Source organism: Hyperolius riggenbachi, chromosome 6 (assembly GCF_040937935.1).
Source record: "Hyperolius riggenbachi isolate aHypRig1 chromosome 6, aHypRig1.pri, whole genome shotgun sequence".
Classification (NCBI taxonomy): domain Eukaryota; kingdom Metazoa; phylum Chordata; class Amphibia; order Anura; family Hyperoliidae; genus Hyperolius; species Hyperolius riggenbachi.
In genome coordinates this window covers 14,335,955-14,361,373 of record NC_090651.1, presented here as the reverse complement: position 1 = coordinate 14,361,373, position 25,419 = coordinate 14,335,955, and the positions used below count along the sequence as shown (strand labels likewise).

The window sequence follows — 25,419 nt, the reverse complement described above, 5'->3', positions numbered from 1 at the left end:
CCATTCTGAAAACATGTGGCTTACAGGAAAATAAACCTATTGTTTATTAAAAAAAATAGCAGAAATGTAAGAAAAAAAACAATGTAGTAACTTAAAGCAACATAATGATTACCATTATGAGTATAATATTATTCATATGATCCATGGATTGAGCATATCCCATATGTTGCACCCCCCCCCCCCCCAATGTTGCAAAGTATATTAATAGCTTGTGGATTTGGGGGTGGAGGGTTGTCTAGAAGGTAAGATTTCTCAACCCCCCCCCCCCCTCCCAACACTGCTCTGTCAAGGGGACCTCAGCCAGACTCAAGGGGTACTCATGTTTAATAATTTGAACTATAAATTGCATTTGTACGTACTGGAAAACACTGCCAAAAACGACACTACCAAATAAATTGCTGTAAACATAACATTTCTAGTCCAGAATATTAAATTAAAATATTAATTTCAATGTGAAACAAAGTAGTCCATGATAAAAGACAAATTCCTCATTGAAATATTTCAATAGTTTGTTCCTCTATTAAGACACAATTGACTATAAGGCAATACCATTATTCCACACAGGATCATTAGGTGTGTGCAAGCTAGCCTTCAGATAGACATAGCTAGCTGGTCAATTGTAACAGTGTTGAAGGCAGCAATATTATATTACTCAGTATTCACTGCTCAATATGACACAAACAGCAACTCACGGGACTTTTAATAAACCAAACTTTTAAAGCATTCCTTTATCAATGCAACGTATTGTAATGATCACGAACCTCTGTCCGTTGCCTAAGCTTGGTTATTGTTAGTAGGAAATATGCTAACAGTATAGAAAAGGTTTATAAAGCCCACAGTTGTGAAAACATATCTAAAATGCTACTTGGATTATTACTGTAAATTACTGATAATTGTATAATAAACTACAAATGCGTTATTTTAATAATATGACTAACCCATCTGTCAAAGTTTGTAATATGAATGGTGGTTGACGCTAATAAAATAATTGTATTGTGTAAATTAGATGTAAAACCCTCTAAAAAACATTGACTATTAAACACAAATGAAAAAAATAAGATGCACAAAAATCAGCACATAAAATCAATTCTACACCCGAACCCCACCAAAATTTAAACAAAAATGTCCATATTGTTTAACAAGAGAGATATATAGGAATCACCACTTAAGTGTAGAAATGGTACAATTACAGGCACCACCACTTAAATGATCTTTAAGCAAATGCTGCAAGACATGTATTAATTATAGACATGCGGTGTTCTGTGTAAGGTGTTCTGGAATTCAGATTTTAATCAAACAAGACAGATCATTTCATATAGGAAGTCGAATCGCTTTTGTGAAATGCTAAAATTAGCAGTTTAATTTTTATCTTTAGATCCTGCTACCTCCAGTCTTCAGCTTCTCCAGCAATCTTGCCGTAATGCAGAATGTCTCTTAGGTGTTTCACATTAAATGTCGGTCATGACAATGGCTGTAGGTTTTAGCCAACAGTTCTATATATTACTAAAAGCTGGCATTTTATCCTGTAGGAGATTGGGCAATATGCATTTAACATATTTTTATATTAAAATATAAAACATGTTAAAAATACACAAATTATAAAACTTGTATATCTAAACATGCGTAAAAAAAGGAAGCCATTTATGCATCCAACAAATTAGAATATCTTTAAATTAGTCCTGCTTCGGTTATGTGATCGGTTTTATGTGATCTGCTCAATGACCTAAACATAGACTGTTTCATTTTATATTAACGTGTAGTTGGATTGATGAGGCCCTGAGATATATATATATATATATATATATATATATATATATATATATATATATATAACTTTTTATTAAATATTTTTATTTTCAGGCTTACAGAATTTTCTTGTAGTACAAATCTCATTTCACCATTGTGTTCCAATATATCAGGATATTAAACTTTTCAGCAAGCTGTAAAGCATTGCCCTGAATCCCCATATAAGAAAAAATATCACAGAAGCCAAAACAAATTGCTTTCACAATCTCAATATACATATATTTATAGTATTTACAGAAATTGACAAGACAGTTGTACTGCACGTTGCACGGTGAATGCACTGCTAGCGAGTGTGAGTCTGTCCACTGGGGAGCGCTCTCTACCTACAGATCGCCTGTCTCCCCACACCAAACCTGCTGATCTGCTCCCTTTAAAGCACGTTCACTTCTAACCGTAGTTATTCAACTTAATTTTACAAAGCTTGTTAAATCATAAAAATAAATCACATACAAGAGAAAAAAAATATAAAGACATACATTGTTTAAGAACAAGCTGTCCCCCCAACTCTAGAAGCAGGAGGAACGTCTTGGGAAGAAGTGAGTGGAGAGAACTTTGCCAAGTCCAAGCAGTAAACAGGAGATAAACAGAAAAGGGAACAAAACGTGGAAAAGTGACGGAACAAACAGAAAACATGTCTAACCTTTTTCCTTTGTGTAAGGTGCACCAGTTCAGAGACCTCAGTGTCAAGGGCTCTCCAATCTGCTACTATTCCAGTGTCTGATGTATTAGTAGCAAACACCATCCTTCATGCATTGGTGAGACACACACACACAAGGCACGATGTAAGTGTATGTCTGTGTGTGTGTCTGTGTATGCATGTATGTGTGTGTATGTGTGTGTGTATGTGTGTGTGTGTGTGTGCCAGGCCTAGAGATAGTGCCTGAACTATCCTAGCCTTTTGCATCATCACTTTATCTTTCCCGAGGTGGGGTTTCATAGCAGATTATCCGACTCTCTCAATGGTTTGAGATCCCGGCTACAGACACTCCCCCTAATCTCATCTCTCTAGAGACCCTCCCAATATTATGTCTGTATCAGAGTCTACAACAAGCTGAAAATCAAGAGGAAAGAAAGTTTTTTTTTCTCTCTCCTTCCTCACGCTCAGTCCAAGTTTTCAAACTGTTGATAAATTTTTGCATTCTTGTGCAAACCAAACACAATTGGCTCAAGGGTCGAAAAGCTCTCTGCAGTTATCCTGAAGTAAATAATACACATACATCCACATACTTTTATAATTTCCGCTTAGCTTATTTAATAAAGTAGATCTTAAAGGGAAGAAAAGGGGACTGAAGGTATATAGATATTTTTTTTATTATTTTTTTTCCCTCTTAGTTTAAAGAATTTACACCTAGCATAGCAGCAATGTATTAGAAGATATTTGATCTTTAGAAGAAAATACTCAACTTTGTACATGTTGCAGGATGAAAACCTGATGTATGGAGCGATGAGCCTGTATTGTAGGCGTGCATTAATTGATTTCTAAGATGTTTATTGCAGATGCCTCAAGTATTAAGAAGTTTCTGCTAAATATGTATTTTTCACAACATAAATAATTAGAGCAAATGCAAATAAATTATTAAATGTATCACTCGATTGGATTAGTCACATTAGTATAATTATTATTAATACTGTATGCCAGTGGCTAGTGAAACTATATATATATATATATATATATATATATATATATATATATATATATATATATATATATATATATACATATATATATATATACATATAAATATGTATATACATTTTAACAATATTTGTGCTTGTTAAACACTACATTAGCAGATCAAAACGTATATAAAATTATATTTCTTCTAATATAAATATAAAGGGTGTATATACCATATATACATTTTTAATATACAATGCCACTCTGACCATCAACCCCTTGACTTGTGCCTGGCGCCTGTATCAAAAGAGCTATTATTAAATAAAGGCTACTTCAATTATACAAGATATATATACACAACTTTAATAGCTATATCGTGGTCACCCCTGTGTAAAATCTAATCTGCGTTTGTACAGTTGATTTAAGCCTAGGCAGTGGCAAATGGTCTGCAAATACAAAAATAAAAGAGACTAAATAACCAAAAGATCGGTTTGGCTAATATAATTTCATGGTTTCTGGGATATGGGGGTAAGAGCAGAGGAAGCAAAATGCATGACTTTATTGATGTCATATAGCTTTGCTCAATAGCCTGATCATAAAAGGATTGAAAATGGAACTTTGTTATCTATAGATTTCACGTTTCACCTGTCATCTCTACAAACAAAAGAGAGGCTTTAATGTTAATTGATTATTTAGGTCTGAAAATGCCCCATATGTTTGCCAAAGCACTTGCCTTGATCAGGGCATCGTAACCCAGAGCAGACCAGCTAAAGCCTAGCTGCTTTTTACTAATGCAGTGAACAAGCACTTAAATAAAACAATAAACTTTACTCTGTGTAAACGCTCCACACTCCTTCCCAGACGTGGAAGAAAATTGGTTAAAAAGGGTAAAAAAAAAAGACAAAAAAACTAGCAGAAGACAAATTACACCTTATGTCAAAACAATCATTACATTGATTTGAAAATTAAGAGACATCAATAGTAAGTGAAAAAGACGTTTGATAACATGACTTTTTTTTTTTTTTTTTAAAGTCGCGTTGTCCAATTTGGGCATAAGGTCCAAAGGTGAAAAAATCAACTTAGAAAATAATCGCAAAGTCATTTTGATGATAGTGATGATAAATAAAAGTATGCATTAATTTTAATACTACTCAATATAAAACTGAAATTCAAGAAAATGTCCCTATATCTAAACTTAAGATGCAAACAAGATGACCACAAAGACAGTTAATTGGAAAGAAAAATGTAAATTTTCATCAGTGCTTTCACAGTGCTCTTCTTTTTTACTTCTGTCTTTCGAGATTAATTCTGAATTTCGTTATGTATTTATGCTGTTGGGGTGTGTTCTTTGGCCTACACAACATGGCGATTTTTGGACTTGCTTTTGTAGCGCATTTCAGTTATATGTATTTACGCGTATATTAGTGATCATGCAATCATTACCGATGGTCAATCAGATTCTAATAATTATGAGTTGATGCTAATTAAGGAAAATGTATGCATCTTGGAAACGCATCAACTCGGAATTTTTTGCATCACATTGACCGTCCTTAGATTCCATGCATAATAATGAATCTCCTAAGTAATATATTGAAAACAACATGTGCATTTGTTTGAAAAATGGGGGAGAAACCGAGAGCCCAATATGGTGCAGTATGTTAATATGGAGAGATCTGTTGTGAATAAATGAGATGATTATACTCACAAGGACGGGTCGCCACAAAGGCAACCACTGGACAGGCCGGCGGGAAGAATTGTAACCCGACCCCGCTCAGGTTTAAAAAGTCGCTCTCTGTAGATAGAAGGAAATGGGGATACACCCCTTCACCCAGGGTGGACTAGATAATATTGAAATACGATAACAGAGGCGCCAAGTAGAATCAAATTAGTTAAAATTGTTAAAAAGGGGGAAGTGGGTGGACTCACCTCCCTTCTGAAACAAAGGCCGGACAATGGATAGGTTACTTACAGTCTAAAGTAACATTTATAAGTAACTCCAAAAGTGCAACGCGTTTCACAGGTAACAGTCCCGCTTCTTCAGGCAAACGATTTTGGTTCATGACCTGATTTTGCACCCTCCAAAATTCGTTTGCCTGAATAAGAAGTGTTTTAACTAATTTTATTCTACTTGGCGCCTCTGTTATCGTATTTCAATATGTGCATTTGTGTTCACCTTTCTTATTAGTTCCTTTTATGTGGAGCACAGTGATGACATTTCAACAAAAACATGTATCATATTCTGTGAGAAGCAAGAATATTCTTCAATACCCGATACAGCGGGTATTCTAAAATTTTCCAAATATTCCATTACAGAATTCATAAGCGTGTCCAAAGACCAAAGAGGAGGACCACTGAAATGTTTTGAACATATTTGTGTCATTTAACAAATAACGGTCTCATCTCAAATTTTGTTTTTAAATGTGCCAAAATATAACTCAGCAAAGTGCAACAAATAGAGAGAGAAGAAAGCAAGCCTTCAACAAGTGCAAACTGTGACCCATACGGTGAAGAGGACTTTCCAATGGAGGAGGTCGCTGAAGGAACAAAGAGGGTAGTTGTGTTTATTTAATGATAAGTTTGAAAATAAGTGGGAGCAGAGCAATTGAGTAATTTAAACAAAGCTTTAAATACATTCTGGGTTGAAAAAAAAAAGCCAATGCAAAGATTTGCAGAGGAGGCCAAGGAAAATTGCCAAGGAAGGAGGTATAAAGAGAGATGAGCACAGGTCCAAGGACTGAGCCTGGCGGAACATGGACAGAAAGTGATGCGGGCGAGCAAACGTTATAACTGAAAAGGATTTGACTGAGTGGATGGATAAATAAAAGTAAGTACAATGATGAAGTGATGTAGTGGTCATCGAAGAAGTCTCTACTGAGAGCAGTCTGCCATTAACCTAGTTAGGGGGAGGGGGGTGAAATATGTACAGAGGCTAAAGGTTAAATTGTGGTCAAAGACAGGGGTATAACTACAAGTCATGGGGGCACCCGGCAAAACATGGTTGAAGAGCCATACAATAATGCCCCCCAGCTCTGCAGTGTCCTACGTTGCTGGGGGGGGTCTGTCTGCCAGGAGTTAAATATGTGTAATCATCATGATCTCCCTTCCTTTAACAGTGCGGCCACCAATCCCACCAGTCAAAGAAAACATCCCACCATTAACAAGAGCGGTCAATAGAATACCTGTTTTGGAGAGGGCACTGTACAGGTTGTAATGGGCAGACAGGGGGCAAGACAGCTGGGCCCGGGCGCTCCATGGCCCTGGGCCTTCTGCAAATGCCCAGGACAATCCCTCTATGGCAGCCTTTCTCAACCTTTTTACCCTGAAGGAACCCTGCAAATAGCTTTTGGATCTCGAGGAACCCCTGCATTTATTTTGCAGGAGGCGTGGTCTTTAAAAGTAGGTGTGGCTATTTATTCCACTACCCCCATTACACTGTCACTCATTATACCGTCTCCTGAGCCCCCAATTTAGTGCTTCTTGTTACAGTACCACCTACTATAATGTGCTCTATTATACTTCCCCCACGATGGGGGAAAATGCCAAGGAACCCCTGCAGAGTCCTCAAGGAACCCTGGTTGAGAAAGCCTCCTCTATGGTTTCAACTCTGTTCAGTAAAAAGAGACTGCGAGTTGTTGAGGTGGGGAGGATACAAAGTTTACGAAAAATGATAACAGATTAAACAACACTTCATGCAAGGGCAGTTAAGGAGAACTTGAAGCAAGAGGGATAAGGAGGCCGACATATTTATTTCCTTTTAAACAATACCAATTTCCCAGCCGTCCTGCTGATATTTCTGGCATCAGTAGTGTCTGAATCACACACCTGAAACAAGCATGCAGCTAATCCAGTCACACTTCAGTCAGAGAACATGATCTGCTGCATGCTTGTTCAGGGGCTGTGGCTAAGGGTATTCGAGGCAGTGGATCAGCAGGGCTGCCAGGCAACTGGTATTGTTTAACAGGAAATAAATATGGCAGCTTCCATATCCCTCACTTCAAGTTTACTTTAAAGAGGAACTTAAAGGGACACTGTAGTGGGTCGGGGGAAAATGAGTTGAAGTTACCCGGGGCTTCTAATGGTCCCCCGTAGACATCCTGTGCCCGCGCAGCCACTCACTGATGCTCCGGCCCCGCCTCTGGTTCACTTCTGGAATTTCAGACTTTAAAGTCTGAAAACCACTGCGCCTGCGTTGCCATGTCCTCGATCCCACTGATGTCACCAGGAGCATACTGCGCAGGCCCAGTATGGTCTGTGTCTGCACCGTGCGCTCCTGGTGACATCAGCGGGAGCGAGGACACGGCCACGCAGGCGCAGTCGTTTTCAGACTTTAAAGTCTGAAATTCCAGAAGTGAACCAGAGGCGAGTCCGGAGCATTGGGGAGTGGCTGCGCGGGCACAGGATGTCTGTGGGGGACCATTAGAAGTCCCGGGTAACTTCAACTCATTTTCCCCCGACCCCCATACAGTATCCCTTCAAGCGAAAAGTGGAAAAAAATAAATCAATACATTGAAAAGTGGGAAGTTTAACAATAGAATAGAGATCAACAAATTACTGATATTGGCCATATTATTTGTTCATATCCACAATCAGCCTGCAAGTCACACCATCAAAACTACTGGCTGGCATGAAAAAAATAAAAAATAGACAGCGCCAACTGCCATTATCTATAACCACACACCCTAACAATGCGATAGGCTACAAGGTTGCTTTTTTTTATAGATATACTGTACATATGCACAGAGGGAGATACTGGTTGCCTGGCAGTGTCCCAGTGTTTCCTGACAGGAAACTGTCAGGATCATGGCCATGACATCACACTGTGGGAGAGGTTTCCCCACAATATCAGCCACACAGACCTCCCTGATGATCTATTTGAAAAAAAGTTAATATATCTCATGGGAAAGGGGGTATCAGCTACTGACTGGAGTGAAGTTCAGTCCTTGGTTACAGTTCCTCTTTAAGTAGAGGCCACCCTGCTGTAGATACGGTCATTTTATTCAAACGTATTTAACAGTTGCTATTGCCACTTCCATAAATAACTGTAGGCGGATATTGCTGGGCCACAGTGCAATATTGGTCCACCTATTCTATTTGGAGCCATAGCAGTCACATTGTCTGCCTCAGCTCTGGTTACATTCTTGGATACGTAGGATATCATCGGCCCAATAGAGGGGTAACAACATTATTATTATTATTATTATACATTGGACGTTCCTGTGTCAAAGCAAAAACATTCCTATTCCAGACCGATGCACCCCTCCAGCATACTGCAACCGGTAACAATGCACGCAATTGCTTCACCTCAATGAGATGGTCATTAGAAGATCATCAAAATTAGGACTTTGCTAAAAAAATAAAACACTTGATGATAGTCAACAACTAAGGTTACCATACAGGTGAGAACTGTAATTATTATTATTATTATTTATTGTATTTATAAAGCGCCAACATATTACGCAACGCTGGACAATAAGTATATACAATGATACAAGGATGACAGACACTGGCGTAACAATAGGACCTGCAGCCCATGCTCCCGCGGGTGGGCATGCCCCCCCCCCCCCCCCCCGGGCCGCTCTGGGCCATTTTGTGGGGGTTGAAGGGGACGCAGCATGGGAGGAAAGCCATGGCCACATTCGGCGGGGAGGGGGGGGGACGTTCCCCCCCCCTCACCTCGGGGCTCTCCCCTCTGCGCTCCCCTCCACTTTCAATTTGAGTCCGGGCAGCGGCGGGCAGCAAACAGATACATACCTTCCGTGCACTCCAGCGTGCGTTCCTCTCGCTAGTCTCTGACGCGACTTACTGTATAACATGAAGTTGTGTCAGAGACTAGAGAGAGGAACGCACACTGGAGCGCACGGAAGGTAAGTATCTGTCTTCTGCCTGCCGCTGCCCGGGCTCTAATTTAAGCTGGAGGGGAGAGCAGAGGGGAGAATGCCGAGGTGAGGGAGGGGGAGGATGTCCCCCCTCCCCGCCGAATGTGGCCATGGCTTTCCCCTCATGCTGCGTCCCCTCCAACCCCCACAAAACGGCCCCGAGCGGGCCCCGCTCAGAAATTCTGCAGGGGGTCTCGGTGGGGCCTAGTTACGCCCCTGATGACAGACATAAGGTCATGCAACATAGAGAAAAGTTATACATGCAAATTGTACAACATACATGATCATGCGATATAATAATAATGATATGGGCTGGTTAGGTAGGCCCAATGTCTTACCTTCTCAAAAGCAAAAACCAATAATTAATGGAAACGGTATTTATTCATTTACACTTCATCAGGTCAAAAAAAGTGCCTGAAATGCTGTCATCACGAGCGTGAGTACCTTTAATATTGTATTATATAGTGTTAAAGGCGCTCACACTGGTGACCTACAGCATTTCAGGCACTTTTATTGACCTGATGAAGCCGGCGGAGGTCGGTAAAACATATTGTCTGTTGTGCATGAATAAATACTTTTTCCATTATTGTCCTTTTGAGAAGGGAAGAAATTACACTTCTCACCAATATGGTAGCTTTAGTTGTCTATCAACAAGGGAATTGCCACCATTGTTTTTGTAGCATAGTCCATACACTTTTGGGTTTATAGTCATGAGGACCTTGCAGTCCTCAACTATCCATAGAGAGCAACCAACCAGCATCTGGTTCAACAGACCTGGAAAACCGAGCAGGGACAGTCACAGTCCCGCAGGCTCTGACGGGACTGTGATTAGATTTCTTATGTTTTTACATATACCAACTCATCCTACAATACTGCACCATTGGGCTCTCTCATCCTATAGATACTTGGAGGTAATGGGTATCCATCAGGAATTGAAAAAAAAAACTTTCTTCAAAATAAGGAATTGTTCCTTATCCAGGAACTGGTCATTTTCTGTAGTAATGGGCTAACTTTGAGGCCTTCTACTTTGTGTGACCACTATAGGGGTGCATTATCTGCCTCCATAGAACATCCTTCCATTACAGTGCAACTCAAAATGATGTTTTTGTAGGAGAGACACATATGGACCAACTCAAGGACTGGAAAGGTGCATAGATGTGCAATAACGGACACCTTTAATGATCCAGCATTGATAATTAGGGCAACAGTTTGGGACGTAAGTGAGACATGCTACTCAGCTGGATCGATGAATGTCATCAGGGGGTGGGGTGTGCAATGAGGTTGGGGGGTGCTGAACGACCATCTTGGCAGAAGATTGCCTATTATGCATACAAGGCCTTAGTCTAAATTTGATTTTGCTTATAGATGGGCTAGTAATGGCTTGAGTTGGATAGTTATCACATTTTTCCCTGATTGCTCTATGGAGAATCTCAGTGTGATGATCCGCTCAGCTGGCTGCACAGGCAGACAGCTGTTTGTCCATTCCTCTAGTCTGTGGGCTGCAGGTCTCTGGAACAGAGACCTGTCTTTCCATTGCAAGTTTCTGGTCTGTTCTCTTGCTGGGGAATTTGCATACATTCGTTATGCAAATCCCCTACCTGCCTTCTTTGATGACTGGCACTATAAGAGCTTTATGGTTCCCAGAATGCTTGGCTGGACATTTCCTTTCCATGGTCTGTTCCTGATGGACACTGCTGGAGTGTCAGCCATTGCTATCTAGTATAGTTAATTCCTGGGGGTTGCTTTAGGCTCCCCTTCTAGCCCAGTCAGGTTGTATTTTCTGTATTGCCTGTTCTGTCTTGTCTTGCCTTGCCTGTTGCCATTGTCCTGTCCCAATGGTGGTCGACAGGAAATGGTTCTGATCTCTGTTCTTGGAGTATAGCTGGTGCAGCGGTTGATACCAGCTATCTCTTCTGTTCTGTCTCCTGGGATCGCGCTAGCTACTTTTCGCTAGCGCTGGGGATCCTTCTGTTCTGTCTTCTGGGATTGCGCTAGCTACTTTTTGCTAGTGCTGTGGATCCTATCTCTCGTTTGTCCCTGTTTTCGTGTGTCTGTCTTGTCCGCTACGCTTGCTGCAGGTTCGGTGAGGTAACCGTTAAGCAAGCGCTCGCGTCCTCTGTTTCAGGTTTGTCTGTTAATGGTTAGTTAGGCGTGCTTATCTCTATTGTGCTTATCACGTGGAGATCGCGCATAACCGCGTGCACTGTTGCGAATGAGTGCGGTGTTCGCGGTTAGCTAGCGTTGTTATTTTCCGTATCTCCTTATTGTATTTGCTGTGCCTTTGCTACCCTCGTATTCTATTCTGATCTGCCTTGTGTCACGTCTGGCGATCGCACCTCTCGCGATCGCGTTCCTATTTCGTATCTGCTGTTGTGTGTGCGCGGTCGCGGGGTGGCGACTGGATTGGCGCACACACATACAACCTATCCCTTTGCTCAATCTCATTCGCAATCGCCTGTCTTGCGATTGCGTTCTGCGCTTCGTACAATTCCTGTCTGGCACTTGTGGAGGTACAGAGGATTGGTTCCTCTGCACTCCCCAGCGCCATCTGCCGACAGGAATTTCCCTCTACAGGTGCGTAGCACCTTTTGCTGGGTGCCTGCAAATATACGCTTGTGGAGGATTTCCGCCGTTGTCAGCGCACGCTTTGTGCGCTGATCACGGAGAAAGTTCCACAATCGTTACACTCAGATTGCCCAGAGGGTGAATTGTGCATGCTTGTCTGATCACTATGAAATGTTTGTGTAGGGTTTTAGGTTTTGTTTCCAATAGTGGCGCGCAGGGCCCTGCGTTGCATGTGACTCCCCTCGGGGGCGGCGTTTGCGACCCCATTCATTATGATGAATGGGATTGCGGGCGCAATCGCCCCAAAATGCGTGCAACCATGCGCTGTGATTTAATGGTAAATCGCAGCGCATGTAAGGAAACATCAGACAGTGCAGTCTACGGACTCTCTGATGCCCCTGCAATCGCGTTTCCATAAGCGCGGCTAAAAGCGTGCATATGGAAACGAGCCCTTAGGTCACCTCTGAGGTGCCTGGCTCTTCTACTGACCACATATGCTATTGCTTCGTTGTTATTGCCTGATGAAGCGGGATCAAACCTGCGAAGCGCGTTGCATATTTGGAGACAGAGGGGCCTGGCTCTTCTACTGACCACATATGCTATTGCTTCGTTGTTATTGCCTGATGAAGCGGGATCAAACCTGCGAAACGCGTTGCATATTTGGAGTTCATAAATAAAATATATTGACTGTGTTTACTACAGTCGTTGTCTGTCTACTTGGAGGAGGTAAGTCCACCACTACCTCCTCTATTTACCAAGAATTTGGTTTTTAAGCTCATTTAGCTTCCTTTTATCCTTTTGGCGCCTCTATTCTCCTGCATAATATTGAGTCCACCCTGGGTGGAGGGTTGAACCCCCTTTTTCTCATCTACAGAGAGCGACTTCTTATTCCTGAGTGGGGTCAGGAAAATCTCCCCATCTGCCTTTACAGTGGTTGCCTAATGGTAACCCTGGTTTGTGAGTATTAATATTTACTCTATCTAGTAACCATTTACCAGTACATATTACACTATTGGGGCTCTTGGTGTTCCTTGTTTTTACATAGTAATATGTGCAGGCTGATGCATTTTTTAATTACCCGAGAAAGCAAAGCGTAGGACAGAATAAAAGCTCAGTGGGCGATACTTTCTCCATGCTACACGTTGATGTGAACACCACTAACTGAATACAATGATTTGGGGGAATAGAATGTAGCATATTCCATGACAGTGCGCCTAGTGTGAACAGACTCCGGGTCTCGCTTTCAATCCCGGTCAGAATTCACAAGCCTGCAATCTTATCCGGGGCTATTGAATTATTCCCAACAATAGGCATGCTTCCTGATAACCATTTCCAGGAGGGTCCCATACATCTGGGCAAAGGACTGTCCTGTTCCTGCGGCCAGCCGCGGGACACAGAAGAGAAAGACTGGAAGTGTCTCCCCAGGTCCCCGTGTACTTTTCCTTTGTTTTAATTACTTGGGAAAAAGAAACAACAACTCCATAGTCTTCTGGGTCGGCGGAGAAAGCTTGAGCATGATAGTTAAACAATTGCTTGCATTGTGTTTCCTAGCAATAGAAGGTCCGAGCTATTTGTATTGTCTGCTGGGCCAAGAAGACTGTTGTAGAGAAATGACTTCAGAGCGGCTCCTGTAAATATGATTATGATCTTGGCGCTTCTCGCTATCAGCTGGTCTGTTTACTGCTCCGCCATGCGAGTTCAGTTCCGGTAACTAAAATTAACCCTTCAGTAGCACGAATTCAAAATTGAAAATAGAGAGTTAACTTTTTTTCACAGTTTAAAATAAAAAAAAAAATAAAATAGGGAAGACGCTAGAAGGTAAGTTAGATATTAACTCCTGTCTGCGCTCCCGCTGAGATTTCTGCAGCTTGAAAAACGACCAATCAAAATGCTGCAGCAGCATGTGACCAGTCCATTTTAAGAGGCTTAACTCTTCATAAAATTAGCAATGGAATCTGCCGATCCAGCATGGAGATTGCCTAACTTTCCCACCTTTCCTGTACCTATTGGTTGGAGGCGCCCAAAAGATATAAAATAGGAGAAAATGGGTGGTTGTGGATAGATTAGAGAACTCCCTTTGCTGAATCTTCCAGTTAGTCTAGCACTTATTGGCCTGAGGAAGCGAGCTCTGACCCGCGAAACGCGTTGCCTGTGCTGCTAATAAAAACCTTGGTCATTACGAAGATTTTTTCATCATTGAGGTAAGCTACCTCAAATTTATTTTTCGTGTTAAACTGTTTTTAGATGCTTTTATACTACACCAGGGCGTCTCTTATACCCTTATTGTGCTAACATACCCCCTTACCTCACCCGTTTGAGGGGTGGAGACAGAACACACGTGGTTTCTACCACGGTGGACTTTTATCCCCCTTTTTTTTTACCAAGGAGAGCGACCGCATCCAGGTCCCCAGTGACCACCCCGAGTGGAGTCGGTTTGTTGTCTCCACCTGCTTCCTGTGGTCGGATGCTCCCCTGCAACTCGATGGACATATGTCTTTTATCAACCAAAATAACTATGTAACTATGTACTGTGTAACTATGTAACCCACCTTTGTGAGTAGTGTCTTACTTTCTACCATCCCAATTTGTTTTTGACATACTACACTATTGGGCTCCCGCTTTTGTCTCCTGTATCTTTTCACTAGAGCGCGCTTGTGACACCCACATCCCACTAAGATTAGAGAACTGGTTAAGTGGCAAAAGGCAAACAGTGGTGTTAAATGGAACATGCCCCAATTCGGAAACCATTAGCAGTGTGGTACCGCAAGGCTCAGTACTTGTTCCAATTCTTTTCAATTTATTTATTAATAATTTAGTAGATGGAATACAGAATAATGTAGCCATTTTTGCAGATGATACAAAATTATGCAGAATTATCAACTCTAAGATGGATAGTGACATATCACAACAGGATCTTGACAACATGGCGATATGGGTAGGCCCATGGCAGACAAAATATACTGTTGATAAAAGAAATGCACCTTGGACGAACCAATGGTTGTGCATCATATAAAATAAATAGCATACGGCTCGGAACATCAGACTTGGAGAAGGACTTAGGAATACTGGTTGATAACAAGTAATCATCTACAATGCCAAGCAGTGGTAGCTAAAGCAAATACAATTCTGTGATGCATAAAACAGGAAATAAAATCTTGTGAGGCCACATCACCTGTATGAATCACTTCTGAGGCCACATCTGGAGTATGGGATACAGTTTTGGGCACTGCACTACAGAAAGGGCATTAACCTTCTAGAACAGGTGCACATCAATCAGAGCGATGGAAGATCTCTTTTACCAAAAAAAGGTTGGACAAACTGGGCTTACTTAGCTTGGAAAAAATGCGACAGAGGGGACCCGATTAACACGTATAAATACATCAGAGGGCAATATAAAGGCTTGGCAGATGAGACAAGGGGACACGATCTGCATATGGAGGGAAAACATTTTTGCCATCTATTTCAAAAGAAGTTCTTTATAGTGAGAGTGGTTAAACTTGGAAGTATGTTACCTCCGAAAGTAGTTATGGTAAACTCTAAATATCTGCATTTATAAATGACTTAGATGCTTTCCTTGCATTGAAGGGCATCCACAGATATAATTACGAGGTAATTCCTGGGAGAGTTGATCCAGGGATTGACCTGCTTCTGGAGTCGGGAAGGAATTTTCCCCTTTTAGGTCTAATTGGCTCAGGCCTTGTAAGGTTTTTCACCTTCCCCTGGATCAACTGGGATATGAGCAGGTTCAGGGTAGAGGGTTTTTTTCCCCTTTCTGGTTGAATTTGATGGACGGATGTCTTTTTTTTCAACCTAACAAACTATGCAAAAACAGTTGTAAAGGAAAGGTTTGTTGGCTTAGCTCTCTCGAAGATGCACACCAGTCATTAGTGGTGCCAAAAAATATTCCGTTGTATTGCACAAGGACAGCACGTTTTGCGGGTCTATCCAGCTTCTTCAGGTCAATAAAAGATAATGTGAGATGTTGGGGTCTGCCATACTCGGGAGCTTCTATAAGATATCTCTGTAAGAGGCACTCAAGTCTTGCAGACCCCAGCCATGCGGCACACTATCATTTATAACCTGAAGAAGCTGGATAGAGCCGCGAAACGTGTCTATTCTGCAGTAAACCTGAAATATTTTCTCCTGGTGAGTATCTTCAAAAAATCTTTCAACTGGTGTGTATCTTTAAAAGTGGTAAGCCAACAAACCTCTCTTTTTAAACAGTTTTTAATGTATTTTATATCTTTTGAGTGCCCCCAAGCAACAGTTAGTGCTTAGACACGGCTGTTGGGAGGTTGTATTTTTTTTTTTGCTGGTTTTTAAAATCTGCTCAGGAGGAAGGCCACTCGAGTCCTGAAGCTTCTGAGATCTGAACCAGAGCGGAGACTGGCAATGCTCTGCCGGCTTTAGCTGGTGGCTGCATTGGGGTAACCATAGCCCCCATGTCCCCTGCCTTCATGGGGTGACCTAGCAGTTAAGGGGGGCCCAGGGGGCGGTCCTATATCTAATTAAAGCAGAGCTGTCACCACAGCGGAGCACTATACAGCTCTCCTCCACTTCATATTTCGTTTTCAAGTGCTGGGCAGCCAGCCAATCCCCTTGCAGGCTCTGAGGCATCTGCACTGTCTGCTCCCGAGCTGCAGTTATTATTTAGAGGACCGGTCACCCCTAGCTCCTGGCCCACTCCCCACCCTCCTATTATGGAGGTTGGGGGGGCATGGTGGACAAACCCCTGGGGAGGCCTAACGTAGCTATGCCCCTGGGTGGTTGCAACCCTTTGCAACCTGATTTGTGAGTCATTGTCTATATCATATTTTGGCGATTCACATTACCACACTATTTGGCTTCTGAACTTCACTTTTGCCTTTTCGGCCCCTGGTGTTCCTGGTCACAGGGTACAGGAAAGGTGGGATTTTCAAGGGGGGGGGGGGTTCCTGAAAGGTCTCCCTCAGCCCTGCACAATACAGTATTATAATATGGTAGGACGTCATGCTGGGTACACACAATGCAATTTCCCGTCCCGCCGACTGACAGGATCTGACAATTACTTCCTAAATGTCAGATCTGCTCCCGAACGACAACGGGATCGATCAGGAGCAGCTGGATACAGATAATAATGAGGACAGCCGACATTGCTAATGAAGGGGAAAGTGAAGCATTCACACAGCAGGGCACAGGGCTATGCTCATACCTGACTCTTAAGTTCCCTAGAGCTGCTCCATGCTCTATACACACACTGCTGCTCCAGGCTCTGTACACTCACTGCTGCTCCATGCTCTGTACACACGCTGCTGCTCCATGCTCTGTACACACGCTGCTGCTCCAGGCTCTGTACACACTGCTGCTCCGTGCTCTGTACACACACTGCTGCTCCGTGCTCTGTACACACACTGCTGCTCCGTGCTCTGTACACACGCTGCTGCTCCGTGCTCTGTACACACGCTGCTGCTCCGTGCTCTGTACACACGCTGCTGCTCCGTGCTCTGTACACACGCTGCTGCTCCATGCTCAGTACACACACTGCCGCTCCATGCTCAGTACACACACTGCTGCTCCATGCTCTGTACACACGCTGCTGCTCTGTGCTCTGTACACACGCTGCTGCTCCATGCTCAGTACACACACTGCCGCTCCATGCTCAGTACACACACTGCCGCTCCATCCAAAGTCAACTGTATAAGGGAAAGGAAGGGGGCGGTGCTGTGAGCTGCAGGATACCTGCAGATATTCTGGTGTCTCAACTTGTGTCTGTCCCCAGACACTCCCCCGGCCCTGGTCTGAGGGGGGATTCCAGGCAGCTGTAATCCCCCCTGCATTTGCCTATGGGTCTGGTCTGGTCCCTATTTCTCAAGTTAACCTTTCCTCTACATCCTTCTGACCCAATATGGAGATGACCTGACATTCCCATTCTCCTCTCAATGGAATTTCATAGTATATTGGTGTGTAGCCCCGCCCTCTTAGTGATGTTAAGCCTGGGCTATGATGTCACACAGCCTTCTCCCAGTGCACTGTGGGACACCAGGTGTCATTTCTGCTCACTTTGGAACACACAGCAAACATTCCGCAGAGATGATCCGGCCAGCAGTAAAGATGCCACCCCATGTCACAAATTTAAGAATGTAAATCAGGGAGAGGAAAGATTTTACAATGGGCAAACACTGACTAAATAATTAATACATTAAATAATGTAACATGGAAGCAATATTATTCATTAAAGGACAACTAAAGTGAGAGATATACTAAGATATATTAAACAATACCAGTTGCCTGGCAGCTCTGCTGATCTATTTGGCTGCAGTAGTGTCTGAATAATGCCAGAAACAAGCATGCAGTTAATCTGGTCAGTTCTGACAATGTCAAAGCAGCTGACATTGCTTAACAGAAAATAAATATGGCATATCTACCACTGCGGGAGGTTTTGGAAGTATTCGGGTTCGGAGTGCACCCCGAAGATGGGTGGCTCAGTACTGCACACGTGCAAGTGTGCAGGAGAGGGCGCTAGTGCAGGCGCAGTATAGAGGGGCCCGTCTTTTGGAGCACACAGGCTTCCGAAGACTGCCGAAGCTTCGAGCAGCAGCAGAGAGCAGTATTGGACCGAACAATTTTTTTTAATTGGCTTCAGACTTCCATTAAGGATTACCACTTTGAAATGCACACACAGAGGTTATAATTACCAGCATAGCTCCAATAAAAAGCTAATAACAACAACAACAACAAATAACATTTGTAAAGCGCTTTTCTCCCGTGGGACTCAAAGCGCATAAGCATGGCTCAGACCATCGTGGTGCAGAGGAAGAAATTTTATAAGTCTGGAAATGCCAGACTAAACAGGTGGCTTTTCAGTCTGGATTTGAATAGCTCCAGGGCTGGTGCTGTCTTTACTGGGTGTGGTAGGGAGTTCCAGAGAGTAGGGGCAGCATGGCAGAAGGCTCTATCTCCAGATTTTTTGAGGTGCACTCTGGGAGTGACTAAGTTTATAGAACTTGCTGATCTGAGGTTGTGAGGGGTGTGGTGCAGCTTCAGCAGGTCCTTCATGTATCCAGGGCCCAGATTGTGCAGGGATTTGAATGTCAACAGTCCAATCTTGAAGAGTATTCTCCATTCTACTGGTAGCCAGTGCAGTGAGCGAAGGATCGGTGTAATGTGATAGTGGCGAGGCTGGTTTGTTAGCAATCTGGCAGCAGCATTCTGCACTAATTGCAGGCGATGCAGGTCCTTTTTGGGGAGGCCAGCATAAAGGGCATTGCAGTAGTCCAGCCGTGATGTGATGAAGGCGTGGACTAGGGTTGGAAGATCCTCTGGGGGAATCAGATGTTTAATCTTTGCAATGTTCTTCAGATGAAAGAAGGAGGATTTAACTACAGATGAAATTTGGTAATAAGATGGATGGTGGGCCCCTCTGGTCCAAGGGGCCCTGGTGCAGTCGTAACCTCTGCATTACCTATTGCTACACCACTGAATTTGACCATCTATGGCAATGGTCCTCAAACTAAGGTCCGCGGGCCAAATGTGGCCCCCCAAGGCTTTTTCACTGGCTCCCCAAAACAAAATGTATAACTTATAGATGTGGCCCACTGCACCTTTAAATATTGTCTGCCCGCATATAGAATAGCTGTGCTGGCTCCACCCATCCACATACTGTAGAAGCCAGAGAGCAGTCATTCGCTGGCTTCCAATCCAATTCTGCATGAGGTGACGCTGCTGTCAAACTGGACTGGTTGTCACCTGAGTTATGCTTCACTGTCTGGTGCACAAAGACGTTCTCCGGGCACTGCATGACTGAATGGCTGCTGCTGGGAGGTTTCCTCCGGTATGATTGGGGGAATCAGTGCCTAGATTCAATATAATGTTTTTAAACAATTTTATGTATGTTCCGGCCCCCCAGCAGTCTGATTTATGTTGACCCGGCCCTTGACCGAAAAAGTTTGGGGACCTCTGATCTATGGTATATAATAGACTTGCCCACACTCTGAGGTAATAACTTCTGCATCATCACTCTGGCCGTGTCCTGTGACCGCAGACTAGTGGCAGGCGGCCTGCAGACAGAGCACCCGGGGCCTCAGGCAGAGAGATGGGCGTGGCCGTGTCCTGTGACCGCAGACTAGTGGCAGGCGGCCTGCAGACAGAGCACCCGGGGCCTCAGGCAGAGAGATGGGCGTGGCCGTGTCCTGTGACCGCAGACTCATGGCAGGCGCCCTGCAGACAGAGCACCCGGGGCCTCAGGCAGAGAGATGGGGCGTGGCCGTGTCCTGTGACCGCAGACTAGTGGCAGGCGGCCTGCAGACAGAGCACCCGGGGCCTCAGGCAGAGAGATGGGCGTGGTCGTGTCCTGTGACCGCAGACTCGTGGCAGGCGGCCTGCAGACAGAGCACCCGGGGCCTCAGGCAGAGAAATGGGGCGTGGCCGTGTCCTGTGACCGCAGACTCATGGCAGGCGCCCTGCAGACAGAGCACCCGGGGCCTCAGGCAGAGAGATGGGGCGTGGCCGTGTCCTGTGACCGCAGACTAGTGGCAGGCGGCCTGCAGACAGAGCACCCGGGGCCTCAGGCAGAGAGATGGGCGTGGCCGTGTCCTGTGACCGCAGACTAGTGGCAGGCGGCCTGCAGACAGAGCACCCGGGGCCTCAGGCAGAGAGATGGGCGTGGCCGTGTCCTGTGACCGCAGACTAGTGGCAGGCGGCCTGCAGACAGAGCACCTGGGGCCTCAGGCAGAGAGGTGGGGCGTGGCCGTGTCCTGTGACCGCAGACTCGTGGCAGGCGGCCTGCAGACAAAGCACCCGGGGCCTCAGGCAGAGAGATGGGCGTGGCCGGGGAGAACGCTGCAGAGCTGGCGACACTTCACATACATCTGTGACAGCAGCTACACCTGGGCAAAGTGTGAACATCACACAGTAAGAGTGAAAGCTGTGAGGGGTGCGATGTGGTTTGCAGGTCCCGGGGCCACCGCCGCCGCATGAGACGCCGACTACTGTGGGAACTCTGTGTCTTTTTATTCTGTTATTATCAGGCATTGTAATTCTGCTGAAATATATATTTTTAGATTTAATAATCCAATGCAATTGCTGCTCAGTTCGAGATTATATATATATATATATATATATATATATATATATATATATATATATATATATATATATATATATATATATATGTATTATATGTAGTGGCTTTGCCAATAGCTGAAGTCAAACCTCTCTCTTTCTGGTCAGGAGCCTCTTCATCAGGCAGACTTCTGGGCTATCATGGCCTCAGAGATCTCTGCTTTTGCTCCACTCCTTCCTTAACTTCCCCTACAAGCTGATGCTGAGGCAAAGCCGACGTGGCAGCCCCGCTCTCACACACTGTGCTGTTAACTCCTTCAGCTGGCCTGCTTCAGGCTCCATAGTGTTTTTTTATTTTTTATTTTTTTTCAACAGGTTTTTCATTCTTAACTACAGGGGACTTGTTTGGAATGTATAGGTCATATTTGGATGTTTTACTCACTGAGCTATGAGAGCTGGCCTTTAATGTATACCTGAACTGAGACTGATATGGAGGCTGACCTATTTATTTCCTGTTAAACAATGCAGATTGCCTGGCAGTCCTGCTAAACCTCTGCCTCTAATACTTTTAGCCACAGCCCCTGAACAAGCATTCAGCAGATGAGGTGCCCTGACTGAAGTGCGACTGGATTAGCTGCATGCTGGTCAGGGGTGTGATTCAGATACAACTAATGCCAGAAAAATCAACAGCGCTGCCAAGCAATCTGCATTGTTTAAAGGGAAATAATATGGCAGCCTCCATATCCCTCTCACCTCAGGTTTCCTTTAAGAATGCAGATTATGGGAGAGACATCAGACTGTCAGCTGAGGCAATCAGGAATGACTGTTTGGTCATCGCATTCTTAAAACAAAGTTCTCTTTTGTACAGTTTTCTCAAAGTTAAAGAGAACCTGTACTGAGTAAAAATATTTAAAATAAACACATGAGGTAACGTCAAATGAACATTACATAGTTACCTTGCCATCAGTTCCTCTCAGAAGCTCACCATTTTCTTCTGACAATAATCCCTTCCAGTTCTGACAATATTTTGTCAGATCTGAAATATTTCAGTTGCTGTCAATAAAATATCAGTTGCTGTCAGTTATAGCTGAGAGGAAAGCTGGTGTACCAGGTAATGTCCATGTTTCCCTATGGCTCAAGTGAGCGATGTTACAGTTTAACTGTGTGCTGACCAGAAAGCTGTTATAGGTAATGGCCATTTTCAAAATGGAGGACTGAGAATTCCCTTGATCACAATAAACAAATAGGATGCGGGACAGGAGAAAGACACTGAGGAGTAGACTACATGGAAGGTAAGTATGACTTGTGTATGCTTATTTTGACTTTTAATTTTCAGTTCAGTTTTTTTTTTTTAATATTCCACCTAAACCAAAAGCAATGCTTTAACTGGCTGAAACATGGATATGACTGTAATCAGATAACTGCTATTTCACTAACTGTTTACCATCACCCTCCCCATGTGTTGATATGACCCACACTGCAGATTACTTTTAAAGGACACATGAGATGACATGATGAGATAGACATGGGTATGTACAGTACCAAGCACACAAATAACTAGGCTGTGTTCCTTTTTTTCTTTCTCTGTCTGAAAGAGTTAAAGGGAACCTAAACTAAGAAGGATATGGATTTTTCCTTTTAAAATAATACCAGTTGCCTGGCTCTCCTGCTGATCCTGTGTCTCTAATACTTTTAGCCACAGCCCCTCAACAAGCATGCAGATCAGGTGCTCTGACTAAGGTCAGACTAAATTAGCTGCATGCTTGTTTCAGGTGTGTGATTCAGCCACTACTGCAGCCAAAGAGAACAGCAGGACTGCCAGGCAACTGGTATTGTTTAAAGGGAAACACCCATATCCCTCTTAGGTAAGGTTCCCTTTAAACATCAGAAATGCAAGTGGCAGTTTTTGTCTGGGTGTGGACCAGGTCAGCCTATAGAGCAGACATGGGCAAACTTGGCCCTCCAGCTGTTAAGGAACTACAAATCCCACAATACATTGCAGGAGTCTGACAGCCACAGTCATGACTCAAAGGCAAATGCATTGTGGGACTTGTAGTTCCGTAACAGCTGGAGGGCCGAGTTTGCCCATGCCTGCTATAGAGTAACCCTCACAGATAAGGAATTACAGCCATAAAACACTTTCCTGGCAGAAATGGCTTCTGCGAGCAGGAGATAGATAAAAAGGGTAAATAGTTTGTAGATTTTAGCTCCGGCATACCTCAATGAATGTCTCATTGAGCAGAGACAATAAAACAGTAAAAACTTGAAAAGTAGATTTAAAAATACAATAAAACTTTGGGATGTCGAAAGTCTTTTTTAGGAGGAGGAGGAGGATAGATACAATTGTTTATCTCATCCGTTTATTTTCACCTCATTTTTCCTTTAATAACTGCAGTCCAGGATGGCCAGATTACTTATTTTCTCCATGTTTAGTAATTCAACCTCATTGCCTATTCCTACCTGAGGTCTAAATGGTTAATAACATGTTGACTATCTTGCTTGACAAACCACAACGCTGCACATGGTTGGTAAGTCTCAGATATGAATCCGTTTTCAGATTACTTTTATTATAACTCACACATCATTTATATAAACCGCATGTTCTTCCACCTGCACAGAAATCATCTGTCTTGTATCATGTGACACTGACTAATAATACTCACTTTTTTTCATAATACGAAAATACAACATAAAAATAAACTTTTCGGTGATCACTTTTTTTTTGTTGTTTTACACCACAATGGAAAAATATGATGTGAGGCCTTGTGGCTTCCTTTTAACACCAGGGCAACACCTTACACAACAAGGTTGTCCAAACCGCAAGGAGTTCATGTTATGTAGTCACTAAACTTGCCTAAACCACCACAAAGCCACAGGTAGCTCGCTAAGTAAACAAGCTGCAAACGTGACCAGATAGGAGATGTTCTATATGACATGAATAGGCTATGACATGGAATGGGCCATCATGATATATATACACATATACAAGGAAGCATTCCAGCATGATAATGACCCCAAACACACCTCCAAGATGACCACTGCCTTGCTAAAGAAAAGCAGGGATAAAGGTGCTGCACTGGCCAAGCATGTCTCCAGATCTAAACCCTGCTGAGCATCTGTGGGAACGGAAGGTGGAGGACCGCAAGGTCTGTAACATCCACCAGCTTCACCATAGAGTAGGGGAAATGGCAATCTGTGATGTTCTAGTGACCTCCATGCCCAAAACAGTTATGGCAGTGCTGGAGAATATTGGTGGGCACCCAAAATATTAACATTCTTCACTTAGGGGTGTACTCACTTTTGTTGCCAGCGGTTTAAACATTAATCACTGTGTGTGGAGTTATTTTGATGGGATGGCACATGTACACCTTTATACAAGCTGTACACTGACTGCTTTACATTATATCACAGTGTCACATCTGCAGTGCTGTACCATGAGAAGATATCATACAATATTTACACTGTTATACAAGCTGTACACTGACTGCTTTACATTGTATCACAGTGTCACATCTGCAGTGCTGTCCCATGAGAAGATATCATACAATATTTACACTGTTATACAAGCTGTACACTGACTGCTTTACATTGTATCACAGTGTCACATCTGCAGTGCTGTCCCATGAGAAGATATCATACAATATTACACTGTTATACAAGCTGTACACTGACTGCTTTACATTGTATCACAGCGTCACATCTTCAGTGCTGTCCCATGAGAAGATATCATACAATATTTACACTGTTATACAAGCTGTACACTGACTGCTTTACATTGTATCACAGTGTCACATCTGCAGTGCTGTCCCATGAGAAGATATCATACAATATTTACACTGTTATACAAGCTGTACACTGACTGCTTTACATTGTATCACAGTGTCACATCTGCAGTGCTGTCCCATGAGAAGATATCATACAATATTACACTGTTATACAAGCTGTACACTGACTGCTTTACATTGTATCACAGTGTCACATCTTCAGTGCTGTCCCATGAGAAGATATCATACAATATTTACACTGTTATACAAGCTGTACACTGACTGCTTTACATTGTATCACAGCGTCACATCTTCAGTGCTGTCCCGTGAGAAGATATCATACAATATTTACACTGTTATACAAGCTGTACACTGACTGCTTTACATTGTATCACAGTGTCACATCTGCAGTGCTGTCCCATGAGAAGATATCATACAATATTACACTGTTATACAAGCTGTACACTGACTGCTTTACATTGTATCACAGTGTCACATCTGCAGTGCTGTCCCATGAGAAGATATCATACAATAGTTACACTGTTATACAAGCTGTACACTGACTGCTTTACATTGTATCACAGTGTCACATCTGCAGTGCTGTCCCATGAGAAGATATCATACAATATTTACACTGTTGTACAAGCTGTACACTGACTGCTTTACATTGTGTCACAGTGTCACATCTGCAGTGCTGTCCTATGAGATATCACACAATAGTTACACTGATATACAAGCTGTACACTGACTG

At 43.3% G+C, this 25,419-nt stretch overlaps 1 protein-coding gene across 6 annotated transcripts in view; it reads right to left on the bottom strand.

The window, feature by feature from the left end:
- The window catches only part of PRDM16 (PR/SET domain 16), an 805,072-nt gene that overhangs the window by 95,034 nt on the left and 684,619 nt on the right, over window positions 1–25,419 (bottom strand). Inside the window, exon 1 of one of the 6 annotated variants that reach the window (XM_068238858.1) lies at window positions 2,447–2,663. The exons of the other annotated variants lie outside the window; for them this stretch is intronic. Within the exon in view, the coding sequence (XP_068094959.1) occupies window positions 2,447–2,548 (102 nt within the window). The 5' untranslated portion in view covers window positions 2,549–2,663. Of the gene's footprint in view, window positions 1–2,446; window positions 2,664–25,419 lie in introns of those variants that run through there. 6 annotated transcript variants of the gene reach the window in all.